This window comes from Carettochelys insculpta, chromosome 1, assembly GCF_033958435.1.
Source record: "Carettochelys insculpta isolate YL-2023 chromosome 1, ASM3395843v1, whole genome shotgun sequence".
Taxonomy (NCBI): Eukaryota; Metazoa; Chordata; order Testudines; family Carettochelyidae; genus Carettochelys; species Carettochelys insculpta.
The window spans coordinates 8,345,443-8,359,993 of NC_134137.1; the positions used below are offsets into that span (position 1 = coordinate 8,345,443).

General features: G+C 47.8%; 2 protein-coding genes across 2 annotated transcripts; both read right to left on the reverse strand.

The window, feature by feature from the left end:
- Window positions 1-1,110: 1,110 nt before the first annotated feature.
- On the reverse strand, window positions 1,111-2,076 carry LOC142007671 (olfactory receptor 51G2-like). Its single transcript, XM_074984358.1, has one exon. It carries the CDS (start codon window positions 2,074-2,076, stop codon window positions 1,111-1,113), a length of 966 nt encoding a protein of 321 aa, XP_074840459.1.
- A 10,258-nt stretch (window positions 2,077-12,334) lies between these two features.
- LOC142002875 (olfactory receptor 52P1-like) lies at window positions 12,335-13,273 on the reverse strand. Its single transcript, XM_074979345.1, has one exon. The coding sequence runs from the start codon at window positions 13,271-13,273 to the stop codon at window positions 12,335-12,337; it is 939 nt and encodes a 312-aa protein (XP_074835446.1).
- Between the last annotated feature and the right edge of the window lie 1,278 nt (window positions 13,274-14,551).

Sequence of the window (14,551 nt, forward strand, 5' to 3'; positions counted from 1 at the left end):
GGGCCCAGTAGCCCGTCCTTCTGGGCTGGGTGTGTGGGGTGCGATTAGCACCCAGCATCCAAATAGTCACTGGAGGAAATGTATTGAGAATGCTCAGTCACTGAAAACTTCAAGGACAATCACCCACGTAGGATTTATTCTGATAATCAGATTCACCAAACCTGTACAAAACATCTGTCATAACATGCTGGTTACCAAAACAAAATTATCTTTAAGCAATCCAGCCATTGGCTCCCACCAAGCCATTTATGTTTATATTTTGAGTTATTTAAAATGTTATTCACCATCAATAAAGTACTCCCAAACCTAAGAGGTCAAACACGTTGCCCACAAGGTCAATGCATAGTTCAGATTTTTCCCGAATACAAGTAGACAGACAATTCTTTTTCACTAAACGAGAATTTATTTAAAATGAAAAGAAAGTTACCGAGGTTAAAAGGTAAGATGTAGGTGTGACTCAAATTCTTAGGTCAGTTTCATGACACAGATGGTGAAGTTGCTGATTTCTAGAAATTTTCTGGAATAAATGGAAAATATCATAATCCAATAGGGGATCTATGTGCAGAGTTTATTCAAATTCTTCCATACGAATTCCATGGCTAATCTAGCAACAATCCGAAGTCCTCTGTCAAATGACTTGGATATCTCCTAACAAAATTTAAGCAGATCTTAGATGATAAGAATCAGGTCCCAAAGTCCCTTTAGAACTGAAATTCAGCTAATTAGCCTTGTGTCAGCAAAATGTCAAAACAGGGAAGAAGGGGTGATGTACATTGCTACTTTGAAATAACTTCCTTTTCTAGACCTACATTGATAACTAGCATGAGGCAATTGAAAATTCAAATGGTTCATGGGTAGTTTACTGCAAAATTTAAAAAGAAACAAAGACAATTACACTGCAGGTGATCTAAATGTTAACATCTCCCTTTGATCTCCAAATCAGTAGAATATAGAAATGAAGCACTGCAGACTGAAATCACAGTATGGCATTGTAAAGGTAATTGCATAATATTGAACTTCTAAGAAGATATAGGTAAATACAGACAAATATGATTATCTACTTCGGATTCTCCAACAATACGACTGTGTCTACAGACCAGACAAACCAACTTAGTATTCACACTGGAACCTCTTAGCGGAATAGTTCTGAAAGATCTTCTTGATCTGTTTACGGATCTCTTTGGTTTTTATGCTGTATATGATGGGATTTAGCACAGGGGGGAAGAGGAGGTGGAGATAAGACAGAAGAATCTGACTCTCAGGAAGAGCCTTTTCCTTGAACCTGTGAATCATAGACAAACTGATCAGCGGGGTGTAGAAAAGGAGGGTGGCACAGATGTGGGAGACACAGGTGTTCAGAGCCTTGAGACGCTCGCGCCAGGACGTGATACTCAGCACTGTCCTAAGGATCAGGATGTAGGACAACACAATGAGCACTGAGTCCAGTACAAGAGTAGAAAGGACAATAAACAAACCATAGAAGCTATTGGGCGTAGTGTCTGCACAGGCCACCTTCATCACATCTGGATGCAAACAATACGAATAAGAGAGAGGTTGAATCCCGCTGTACGGCAACCATTTGAGAAGAATGACAGCTGGGATATGCAGACCACTACCTCTGATTATTGAAGCCACCCATATGTTTCCTATCCTTGAATCGGTTAAAGTAGAAATGTATTGTAGCGGGTGTCGAATTGCAACAAAGCGATCAAATGCCATGGCAAGGAGAACAGAGGATTCCATGATGGAGAAAGTGTGAATAAAGAAAAGTTGGGCCAGACACACATCGATGTCAATTTCTCTGGCATTAAACAGGAAGACACCGAGCACTGTCGGCATGGTGGAAGCAGATAAGCCAAGGTCGGTGACAGACAACATAGAAAGGAAGAAGTACATGGGTTGATGGAGGTTCCGCTGGGACTTTACCACAAAGAGAATCAGACCGTTTCCTAAAATTGCAGTGAGGTACAGCAAACAGAAAGGGATGGAGATCCAGAGGCGGTCAGGTCCCAGCCCTGGGATGCTGGCCAGGAGGAATGTTGCAGGATGGATATTGGTGTCATTACAGGTTGGCATGATGCCCTGGAGAGGTTCTGCTCAGATTACTCATCCGCATTCCCTGCAGTGAAAAACAATATCAAAAAACAAGTGACCCCCGACGGAAAATGTTACCCTTCCTGCCACTGTTCTGCAGACAATTTGGAGTCAATACCTTGACGTGAAAGTATCCCCAGCTCATTACTAAGAATTGTCTGTTCTTATAGGGTGCTACGTGTTCATGTGTCTCTGAGTGCTGTAAGAAAGAGCCCAAGCATGAGTCAATAAGAGGATCTAGATCGTCATTTCACTGATGGTAAACAAAAGCAGAGAAGAGTCAAGCAACTTGCCTGAGGTCGTGCGGGAGATCAGAGACAGAACTCAGGTCTCCTGACTCTCTGCCGCTTGTCCCTTCGCGAGACCAAACCCCCTCCCTGAGATGGGATTTGCCATAGAAAGACTTGTGTGAAGTCACACTGTGAAATGCGCTTGAAAAGAGGTGTGGTGCTGAAAACCATACACTGGATCACAACACTCCTGCACTCTGGAACACGGATTCAGTCTGGATCCGGATCTCAACTGTTGAGCTTAGACCTGCCTGATAAACATAGTGGTGCAGCTCTTTTAAAATCCTGAAAGTGCACGAAAAATGACGTTTATTGTAAGTGGTCCTCAGGCTGAGAAGTGTTCCCGAGCACAGCTCAGTGGTGGCTTCCAGTGAGTTCCCCAAAGCCATTCCAGGTGGCTGTTGCAGAAGAGGGAACAAAAAGCATCTCTGCCATGCGGGAGCGATAAACACCAGCTTGGCCCTTCTGTTGTGTATGATGTTATGTTTGTAGAGGGGGGTAAAATGAAAAGGAGCCATTTGGAGAGCAGGCACATGAGTTGTGTGCTGTCTGGACTCCAGATGCATCCTTTGCTCACACTGGGTGAAATCCTCTTCTGTGCAGAGAGCTGGCACATCACGTACGTTGTGCAGCCTGGAATTTTGCCCTCCACAAGAGGTTACTGTGACAAACCCTGTCCTCACTTCTGTGTATAACTCTAGGGACAGCAGCTGGCCAAAGTGGCTTTCACCGAGACAAAACCCTCAGTGACGTTCAATTTTGTTGGAGCTCAAATGTAGCACTTAGAGTACCCTGGCAGCCAGATGCTCTGGGAGGTCCTATACACGCAGCAAGCACCATGCTTCTAGAAGCTGCAGGAGGCACAGGCGGTGCCTGTGATTTTTCAGTGGTTACAGAACACTCTCTCACTGGCTGCGAACTACAGACCAGTTATTCAGGACCCACCTCTTCAGGGCTCCTTTCACGCTTCCTGTTCAGTGGCTGGTGCTAGTGACTGTGAGCCAGGCTGACCACAGCTTGGACCTGGCATCCCGAGATTCTTTATTCCCATACACATCCTAGAACACAGGGAGTTAGGGACACGAACTGCCTTTCACTGGGGTTTGTGATCCCCACTCCACCCCGATTGCCCGCACATGGGCAATGTTTGTACCACTGTGACTGTGGAGCGGGGACTTGTCTTCCTAATGGGCTGGGGTGGATCTGTTGCACGTTTAAGGGAGTTTGCTGCTCTGTGTGTCAATCTGCCAGTCTGTGTGTGCACCTGTCTGTTTGTTCAAAACCTCCTGCAAAATGGTAAGAGCTAAGGCCCCCAGACTTGGTGAGGCTGATTTCTCATATCATAAATGAACCCAGGGTAAAGGTGTGGTTGGGCCAGGAAAAGAGACAGGATCAGCAGATGGCTGAAAAGGGCTGGCTGGGGGCATACCCCTCCTGTCTGGGACTGTCCCCAGCCTCCCAGCTCCCGAGAGCCCTTTAGGAAGGTGAGGGGGCCCTAAACTCCACCCTGCCCCACAAATTCTTATGGGAACATTTAAAAATGAGACAAAATCACCAGGTGGGTGGAAGGGGCTGGCTGGGAACACCCCAGCCCCCAGCCCCCAGCCCCCAGCCCAGGACTGCTCCAGTCCCAAACCTCCTTTGCTCACCAAGAGCTGTTTAAAAAAAGTGGGGGTGAAGGTCCCCTACCCCGAATCCTATGGGAACATTGCAGCAAGTTCCTCTGCATTCCTCACTCTGGCTGGGGAGTGGAGCGGGAGGATGAACCTGGAGCTGCCCCAGCAGAGGGACATGCATCCATCCCCCTGGCTGTGCTCGCTGGAGCTGCAACCCTACAGCAGCCATGACAAGGTGCTTCTCAACTATCCCCCAAGCTGGGGTAGCCCCTTCCCCCTGGGGCAGCTTCATCCTGAACCCCTCACCTCCAGTTCCACCCCAGAGCAATGATTTGAATGAAGACAAAACAACTGAATTGAGCAAATAACTGATAATGACGCTGGTAATAAAAATGTGCAGCTCATTCTTTACAGACAATGCACATCAAGCAGTTGAGACTGTCTGTTAATATGAATTAAATTGATACAATAGGAGCCCTGCACTTACCAACCCAACTAAAACAGAAGCTGGAGAGTGATCATCATCTGCCCCCGAGAAACCCCAGTTTGAATGCTCTGGGCAGTAATATCTCACCTTGTGTCAGACACACACTGGGGAAGCGTTTATAGCGCAGCTGCTAAAAGCTCTAGAGAATCAGTTGGAAATCACTGTGGATCTGACTGTCACATGTTTTAGCTCTACCAGCACCAGTGGAAAATATCTCCAAGATGAATGATCTGAATTATTTTCTTACATACTCAGTTGCCAGTGGTGCAGCTTCTGGGATTAAGGGGTAACCCAATTCACAAGATGGTTTGGAATATGCAACAATTGTCCGTCACAGAGCTGCTGTAAATGGTGAAGCTGCAGTCAGTCGGGGAGAGGTGGAAAAGGTTATCTGAGTAAAAGCACAGGGTTTGTTTTTTAAGGAATATAAGTTTAATTAAGTAAAAAAAAAGTAAATTATCTTTCTGGAAAACTACGTAAGTAAAAGTACAACTGTGTCACATCTTGATTGTATTCAAGTGTCACAAAGTATCAATGGGTTCCCACTTTGTACTTCCAAATACTCAAGTATAATCAAGACAAAATACTTTCTGGCTTTTACTCAAGTAGTTTTCCAGAAGGATAATTTAACGTTTATTTAATTACATGTCCCCCCAGAGCAGCTGTACTTTTGCTCAAGTAACTGTCTGAGTTACTTTTTCCACCTCTGGTCAGGGGGTAGGCACTTGCTTGAGGTTAGGAGTTGACCTATTTTTTTCTTTAAGAGCGTTTAGCTCTTGTAAGTGGTGACAAAGCGACAGATCCGGCGTCGTCTGTGTTTTAATGAGCTGAAATTCGCCCTAGCCCATTCCAGACTGGCACCACAGAGTGTGTGCTGGCCGGCACACAGGCCAGGGAGTTTGAAATCTTTCCATTAGCTGGATTTGAAACTGTTGGTTATCTCGTAAAACAAAGCAGCCAGGTCTCCCCATAGGCTCAGGGAAACCCCGCTCCTCCCTGCCCAGGAGTATTCTGTAGCCTCAGCAGATATTTTCCTCGGAACCCCCTGGCACAGTCCATTCCCCTGGCCTACTCCTCCAAAGCCCTCTCCACCCATACATCATTATGTGGTCCCTTCTCCTGCCCAGTAATCCTGTCTCCCATGAATCTCATTCCTCCCCACAGGCTCCCCAGCTCTACCTGTCATCCACATCTTCACTCCAGGCCCCAGGGACTCTGTCTCAGCCCCCGGCTTCAGGTCTGTAGCCCGTTGTCCTCCTTTGTTTCCCCACCATCACCCTCCCCCAACCAGCTTCCTCTCAGGCCTCCAGTTCTCCTGCTTCTCACCTCTTCCACCTCCTCCCTTTCCAGATTCAACCTCCCCTACCCCCACCACCAGATATATGACCAATGTGGCCCTCTCCCCTCAACTTCTTTTCAGCCCTTTGCAGACTATCCACCCTCTGCCGCCAGTCACCCCCCTTGATGGGAAAAGGGGGCTTGTCCTCCCCAACCCCTCACAAGCCATTAGCTCCTTCATGTCCTTCAACTTGGGGAAACAAGGGGACCTGCCTCTTGCCCTTCCCATTACAGACCATCAGCTCCTCCCTGGCACCCAAACATAGACCCTCCATGGTCCTACACTCAGTCGAAGCCTGAATGTCTACAGCACAATTAAATGACTCCTGAGCCCGAACTCTGCAAGCCAGAAACAGAGGCAGCTGACAGGTACCAGGCACAGGTGTCTCATGGGGTGTTTCTGCACTGAGAGGCTTTGCTTTCGGAACGAGGAAACTCACCGCATACAACACACAAAGTTGATTGAGTGATACTGCAGCACCCGCGCGCGCACACACACACACACACACACACACACACACACACCCCCCCCGGGAAAGATATGTTCTGCATGGTTCACCTTTATCCCAGCTCTGTTCTTGCTACTGAGGGCCTTCTAGATTACAAGGCTAAGGCCTCCCTGTCTTGCCATTCAGTTTCTTACGAAGAAACCAGATCCCTCTCTCTGTTCTGCCCTTTGTGCTCCCAGACAAACAACCCCCTTCGCAACCTGAAACAAATCTGGAGGCCCTGCCTGTGAAACCTTGCACAAAACGCCCATGACACATGAGCTGGTGGTAATGCCGGGCTGATGTTTGAGGGCTGTTGGGCACAGTCTCTACGAGCGTGCGGCCAAGGGGAGGGGAACGTGCGCAGAGGCAGGAGTGCTTTGGCCTGTAGCAAAGTCGAGATCCGTACCTATGAGCGTTCCCTCTCGTTTGTTGTCTATCAGTGTGAGCTGCTGAATCTCTCCTGGTTGGCTGCCCCAACACTCAGCTTCCAGGGCACACTGAGCCCTATGACATCTAGGCCTGGCAGAGAGGTAAAGGCTGATTTTTGGACATTGATTTGCAGACCCAGATCCACGAACGTGTCCGTTGCATTCTGGGCACAACTCAGGAGGCCTCAGTGAAGGGGGGGCTTGGAAGAAAGGGTAGATAATAGTCCTCTGAGTGTGTAGGTGAACAGCTGCTATTGAGCTTCCTGTCAGAATAATCCCCGGGGTTGGATGCTGAGGAAGTGTGTGTGGTCCGGGGAAGCTGAGGTATCTCGCAGGCCCATGCACTGCTGTGTGCCAGTTCTTCACTGCATCCAACATGCTGTGGCCTGGACACATCACTGGACGTGCGCCGTGTAAAGCTCAGTTTGAAATAACCTTTGTCATATGTTCAGCTGCTGCATTGGGCCAGCCCCACCGCTGCTGTCCTCGCTGCTGTTTGTGTCTCTTAGTTTTCCCCCTCAGTCACGAAAGGGTCCATTTCTCAGGCAAGCTGTTTCTTCCAGTAAGTGCGCTGCTGCTAACGGGTTTACAATTCTTTTTTAATGACCGAAACCCTTGTACTGTGAGGGGAGCAGAGGTCATCTACAAATCTCCCCACCTTCACTCTGCCTTGGGACAAAACTTGCAAGTGACTCCAGGAGTATCCCAGTTGTTGTCTGTCAGTCTCAGTAGATGTTCTCCAGGTTGTCTGAGGTCTTCCTCTGTTGCGTTCTCCTTGTGGGTTGCATGGGACAGCTTGATGGACTATGCTAAATGATGGTTTTCTGAGTGTGGCCTAACCTTCTCCGCTTTCTTCTCTTGATTTCAACATCAAGTGGTTCTTTTCCTGCTCTGTTCCAAAGCTCCTTGTTTGTGACCAAGTCTTGCCATTAGGTGTTCAGGATGTACCTCAGGCATCTGTTTATGAGTGTCTGTAGCTTGTGATTTGAAGATTTCAAGGAAAAAAACACATAATGGACCTCTGAACTGGCGCAGCTATAAGAGACCCCTGCATGGGACGAGTGTAGCACCCTGTGTGGCCTCCATTGACTCCCCCAGACTCCTTTGCTCAGTCCAGGGTGGCTGGAGCTCTGGCTGCCCCATTATCCCCTGCCCTGGGTGTACACAGCCCTGCTGCAGGCGCTCCAGCTGCCTGGGGCTGACAGACAGAGCCCATTATTTAGAATAAAGGCACACGTCTTGAATCTCCCTTTATACCTTCCCATGCCTCCCTCGCATTGTGTGTCCCCATTGCTTCCCAAGGGCTGGTGAGAGAGCCGCTCATTAGCAAAGCCATGAGAAAGGTCCGTAGGAATGATTTCAGCTCCTGTCTAAAGAGCCTCGTCACTGGCAGAATTAAGTATCATTCTCCAAGCCGTGCTGAGCTGGCCAGCACCAGTTTCCCTCCATTTCTTTTCATCCATGAGCAAAATAAATTTTGTTATATGCACCAAGGTATGTGCAAATGTGAACCACCAATAGACACACGTTGTGCCCACAATGCACAGCTGTGAGCACTCTGGAAACAGAAGGGCAGCCCCTGACTTTCTCCTGGATGGCCGCCCTAGCGCTCAGCTGGCAGGGAAGGCTGGTCTCCCTGTGCGCTCTGAAAGCAACATGGAATCTGGGCATTTGGTCTGTCAGGACACCTGTAAAACCCGTTCAGTCTGAATTAAAATGTCTGCATTGGCAACTCTGCCACCTAGTGACGGCCGTCACTTGGGGCTGGCTGACGGGGAACTCTACAGGGCCCAGAACCACGATGTGGAGGGGAGTTGCAGGTTGGACAGTCTGGGCCCTCCCAGTCCACTGGGCTTTGCCCCAAACCCCTGTGGGGTCTCTGAGGAAAGGGAGACCCTCCCTCGATCGCTGATTTTCATCCTCCCTTCATCTTTGCAACATGAAGCCTGCTATTCCTAAGGGGCTCAGCCCCCAGTCTTGTCATGGGCACTTAGGAAGGGAGCTAAAGGGTCCCCCACCTCCAAGCCTGTTGACAGGTGGGCGGGAGACAAAGACAGGAGTAGCCAAGGGGCCCATCACTTTGAAGAGGCCTGGAGCTCCAGACCATTTTGCAATGCCCAGGCAACGCCAAGCCACCGCCACTGAACAATTCAGTCTGTTCCTCAGAGGCCTGGGCCAAGGACTTGCCAAAAAATGGGAAGGCCACAAAGTCCTGCCCCCTCCATGGCACAGCCCCTGCATCTTCTCTGCCCAAGGTCCACCACCACGCAAGCGGGAACCCAGAACCAGACTGGGGAGCCTGGCGCCCCCCAAGTGTGGCGGAGTCCGAGAAAGCCCAAAGCCCTTGTCCCCACCCAAGGCAGGTGGTGGATCCATGGCTGCCCAGAGCTGCCTGCATGATCCTTACCCTGTCCAATCTCTGAGACTAAAGAGCTGCAGTCAGGCCATCTTAATAGCTGCTTGGACATCTGTGGGAAACCATGGACCTGCCATCTACCTTGGGTGCCAGATACACACACCCTCAGGCTCTAAGGTGATGGGATCATCTGCCCTCCCATTGGCTTTATATCCTCCCCTGAGTCCAACATTGAAGGCTTTCCTGTCTGGTCAAGTCTCCTTGTACTGGGCCTTCTGCCCACAGCCCTGCCTTGCTCTCCTCAGCTGCTCCTCATGCTCTCTGCCATGTTACATATGTCATGGCTGGCATTCATTATTGTGGCTCTGGGCCTGCATTTTTTGTTGCAGCAGTGTCATGGCTCCTTCTTGGTGCAGCTGGTCATGCCTACCCCAGATCACAGCTCTGCCCAGCTCCAGCATCCCAGTTCTGCCTTACTGCTGCTCCTCTGCCTCTGGCCCATTTATGTCCTGTGGGGTGGTTCTCCTGCTCTTAGGCTCCTGCCAGCTGCTGGTCAGTTTGCAGCTTAGCTCGGAGAGGAAGTGCCTGATTTATAAGGTATATAAAATTACGACAGGTGTGGAGAGGGTGAATAAGGAGAAGCTATTTACTTGTGCCCATAAGACAAGAACTAGAGGACACCAAATGAAATTAATGGGTAGTAGGTTTAAAACTAACAAAAGAAAGTTTTTCTTCACTCAGCTCATAGTTAACCTGTGGAACTCCTGGCCGGAGGAGACTGTGAAGGCCAGGACTATAACAGGATTTAAGAAAGAGCTAGATAAGTTCATAGAGGGTAGGTCCCTAAAGGCTATTAGCTAAGGGTAGGAATGGTGTCTCTGGCCTCTGATTGTCAAAGGCTGGAGATGGATGGCAGGAGACAAATCACATGATCGTTGTCTTTGGTCCACCCCTCTGGGGCACATGGCATTGGCCACTGTCAGCATACAGACTACTGGGCCGGATGGACTTTTGGTCTGACCCACTATGGACATTCTTATGTTCTTTTATGTTCACGAGCAGCCAAAAATCACTTAGAAACTCTCCTAAATATAGCACCATTTCCTGAAACAAAGGTTTTTTTTTGGTTTGTCTGTTTTTTAAACTCATTGCTCTATACATTTAGTAACAAATGAAAGCTTTGGTTACATATCTAGTACACATGAGCTACAAAGGTCTGAGATTAAAATCAAATTCAAAATCCACACCCTTCCCATATGTGAACTTGTATTCCAAGTGAGGGTTGGTAGGAGTTTCAAACAGAAACAGACGATGTTGATGGAGTAGCCCAAAATGAATTCATAATGTATGTACAGATTGAACCTCCCTAATCCAGCACCCTCGGGACCTGACCTGGGTTGGACAAGAGAATTTGTCGGATCACAGGAGGTCAGTATTGTCTAGCTGCATTTCCAACACCTCCATTGCTTATTTGGGTCTTAGAAGACAGATGGGGTAAATTCCAGCTTAATATCAGCAGAGAACGCTGACAGCCAGGACTCGTGGCTGTAAACAAACGTTTAGAGACAGTCCTGGCTCTCAGTGTTCTCTGCTAACGAAAATCATGCTCCATTTTGGATGTTGCTGGGCAAGAGAGTTCCAGATTAGAGAGGTTTAACCCGTAGTACAAAAACAATGACATCATTATGAAGTTGTTCATATGTAATGGCATTTGGTTAAGGTCGTCAACAGCCATATTTTGAATTTATATTTTATTGTTAGTCTTCAAAAAGAAAATATCATTCACACTGTTGTCATCAGCAGTCGAATGCCTCACCTGCTGGACATGCATCAAGAGTGACCAGTACGATCTTTTCTTTTGGTGGTGCACATCATTCACAAGGGAATTTGTGTCATTGAATGTGCATCTTATCACAAAGAATGTTTTCCAGTAGCTCCTCTTGCATGTGTTTTGCTTTTTAGTTTTATCATATTCATCTGAGAAAACAATCGTTCAGCTGTGTCAGTTTTGAAAGGCAATTGCAGAGAACAGAACAGACGGATCATATTTACTGTAGTCTTTGCCCCCAGCAAAATCCAGGAAGTGTCTGAGAACCTCAACTTAAAACGGATCCCCTTGACAAATTACTGCTGCTCCAACTGAGCGTGGTCTCCACAAAACAATAGCAAAAAAGAAGATATCAGCCAATCTGGGACACGAAGGGCTGAGAAAAGTAGAATAACTTAGTACTGCAAGTGATTTAGTCCACTGGATGTTTGGTGGCAGTCTGTTTTACCCATTTCACAAAGTCCAACATAAAAAACCAACACCTACTTTTGATATCTTTGATACTAGGAAGAGTAAATGAATGTTTTGAAATTTGAGCTAAAAGTGACTCCAAAACGGACTGCATAACACAGTAAGTTCTTTGATTCAAAAGTTAACATTTCACATAGCATTCCTGTTATGAAAAAAACACTCTGATTCACAAGCCTTATCAAAAAGCTCCAGCCAAAAGTCTATAATGCATGTGGCAGCTTTTCTACATTTACATTGCCCAACTGAAACACTTGATTTATTCTCCAGGCTTCCTGAAGGATTGGAGAAAGAACAAAATCAAGTAAATTTTGTTCCAGGATCACTGTACTACTGATAAAAAACGTTCAGCATTACAGTTTCTTTCTTTTCAATTGACAATCTGAAAGTGCAACTTCAGTTGGCACTAGAGGAAATCCACTTTGTTTGAGAAAACATCAGCATTTTCTGGTAGTATGGAAGATGTGGAAATGCTGAGGGACAGGGTGTGCAGATGTGGGGGCTGATGGGTAACAGTAATGGTCAAATGAGAGAACTGATCAATGGAGTCATAGGCTACCATGAGCTCACGGGAATAAGGGGACTTCGAAGTAGGTGGCATCCTTTTGAAAAGGAGCCCCGTCTGGATGCGCCGCGCGGCGGCAAGGCTCGTCAATTTCGAAGCACCGCTGCCGCCCGCATGCTAACGAAGCGCTGAATATGCATTTCAGCGCTTCATTAGTAAACTTCGAAATGTCCATTTGCATGGCCATTTCGAAGTTTGGGGCACATGTAGACATGGCCATAGAGTGATAAGACAGTAGATGTGGGGAGCTTCTGGGACTGTAAACTTCCTCAGGGCTGAGCTCAGCCAAACTGAGCCACAGAACAATCACCAAATGAGGAGGTATCTTTTCTTCCTCTTGTCATGAGGATTTTTTGTACCTGGCCCCAAACACTTACCTTCTACAGGTGTATATGCCCATTTTAACACGAAGCTCTTTAGTTTTAACCCCATAAATGATAGGATTCAACATGCAGGGGACAAGAAGGTAGAGGTTGGCCAAGGTGATGCGTATTTGGGGAGGGATGCTGTCACCGAACCTTTGTGTTAGAAAGGAGAAGAGGCAGGAAACATAAGACATGAGGATCACACAGATGTGGGCTGTGCAGGTGTTGAGGGCTTTCAGGTGGGATTTCTTGGAGGAGATCCTGAGGACGGCCCTGAGGATCAGTCCATAGGACAGGGCAATGATTGTGAGATCTAAGCCGCTGACTACAAATGCTACCATCAAACCGTACATCCGGTTGAATGTGGTGTCCCCACACGAAATCTTTGCCACGGCTATGTGCTCGCAGTATGTGTGGGAAATAATGTGGTTGGCACAGAACGGCTGCCTGCTCAGGAGCAGGGGCATGGGCAAAACAAATAGAACAGCTCGAACCAAACCCAGCAGCCCAAGCTTAGCTATTCGTGCATTACTGAGGATAGTGGTGTATCTCAGAGGGTTACATATGGCCACATAGCGATCAAAGGCCATTGTCCCCAGGACAGCTGACTGCGTAATAATAACTGTGTGAAGGAAAAACATCTGGGTGAAGCAGCCAACCGCAGTAATGGCTTTCAAATTGAACAAAAATATGCAGAGTGCTTTTGGAATGACAGAGGTAGACAAGCCAATGTCTGTGAGCGCCAGCATGCAGAGCAGCAAGTACATCGGCTTGTGCAGGGTCTGCGCTTTGCATACAATAAACAGAATTGTGAAATTTCCCAACAAGGCAATGAAGTAGAACACAGAGAAAGTGATGGCAATCCAGAGGTGGGCATCTTCCAGGCCGGGGATGCCCATTAGGATGAATGCTGAAGGGTCAGATGGGGTGAGGTTGAAACCAGCCATGAGGTGGTTTGATGCATTTGTTGAGCTCAGAGATCCTGAAGGCACCTGTGAAGTGAGAGAAACACAGTGAGGGCGTTACAAAATTTAGATTAAATAATATTATATATGCTGTAGTTACTATCAGTCCAGGAAAGGGTGTGAACAATGAGGTGACAGCATTTGGAGATGTCACCAGATTATTTCGGCCATTGCCAAGTCTGGAGAAGTCCTCGAAGGGAACTAACAAAATGAGGTGAATAGGCAGCGTGGTGGCAGATGAAGCTCAGTGTGAAAAGCTGCAACATAAATGTCCATTGGATGAAAAAGCTTGAACTCCTCAAACACCTTACAAGATTAAAATTTAATTGTATGAGCACAGGATAAGGACTGGGCATCATGGCACACAGCTCTGTGAAATTCTGCTCCCATTGCGAGCATGTCCAGAAATGACATAACATATGGACATGCAGGGGGAGTGGAACGGGTAATGCCAGGAGAGCAGTCTGTCAACATGTCACCCACCTCTGGACTCCCCTGTGTAGTACTGGGATCCCTTCTTGCTCAGGCTATTGAAGAACTAGAGAGATTCATGGAATGATCCAAGGCCAGGGGAAACTTTCACATGACGAGGGGTAGAAAACACTGGGATATGTACATTGCAAAGAAGGTGAATATGAGGGGACCAGGGACAAGGTTCTAAAACAGCGGTCAACAACCTTTTGGACGCAGAGTGCTGAAATGTGACCTTTTGACCTGTATGTACTGTCCGAGGGCCGGTGATACTCTTTAAAGTCACTGCTAGTCCTACTTACAACATTTACATTAAGAGACAAATATACAGTGCTTTACCTTTACGGGTCAGGGCTCAGGAACCGTTCTGAGGTGGCGTGTTAAGGCTCTTTAATGAACTGAATTGTGAACAGTGTTATAAGGAGATTAAACTCACACCGTATGGTGATTACAATGGGGAATATTCCTCGGGTGACTTAGGGTTATTTTGTTCCTTCCCCTGCTGGGGCCTGGCCATGTGGGGTGGGTGCTGGGGTGGCAGGGTGCGTTTGAAGGTGGTGGTGCTGACCTGTGGGAGGAGGGAAGGAGACAACGGTGCAGTGGGGAGGGCCTGGTAGAGTGGGGTGAGTAAAGGACTGGAGCAGGGGGGATGGGAGTATGAATAGGGCAGAGAGGATTTCCTGTGAGGCCTGGAGTGGCAGCCAGGCCTTGGAATCTGCACTGGGCCAGTGGCTGCAGCAGCCTGGATGCCCAGCGCTCGCACTGTCTGGGGTTAAAGCTGGCCTGAAG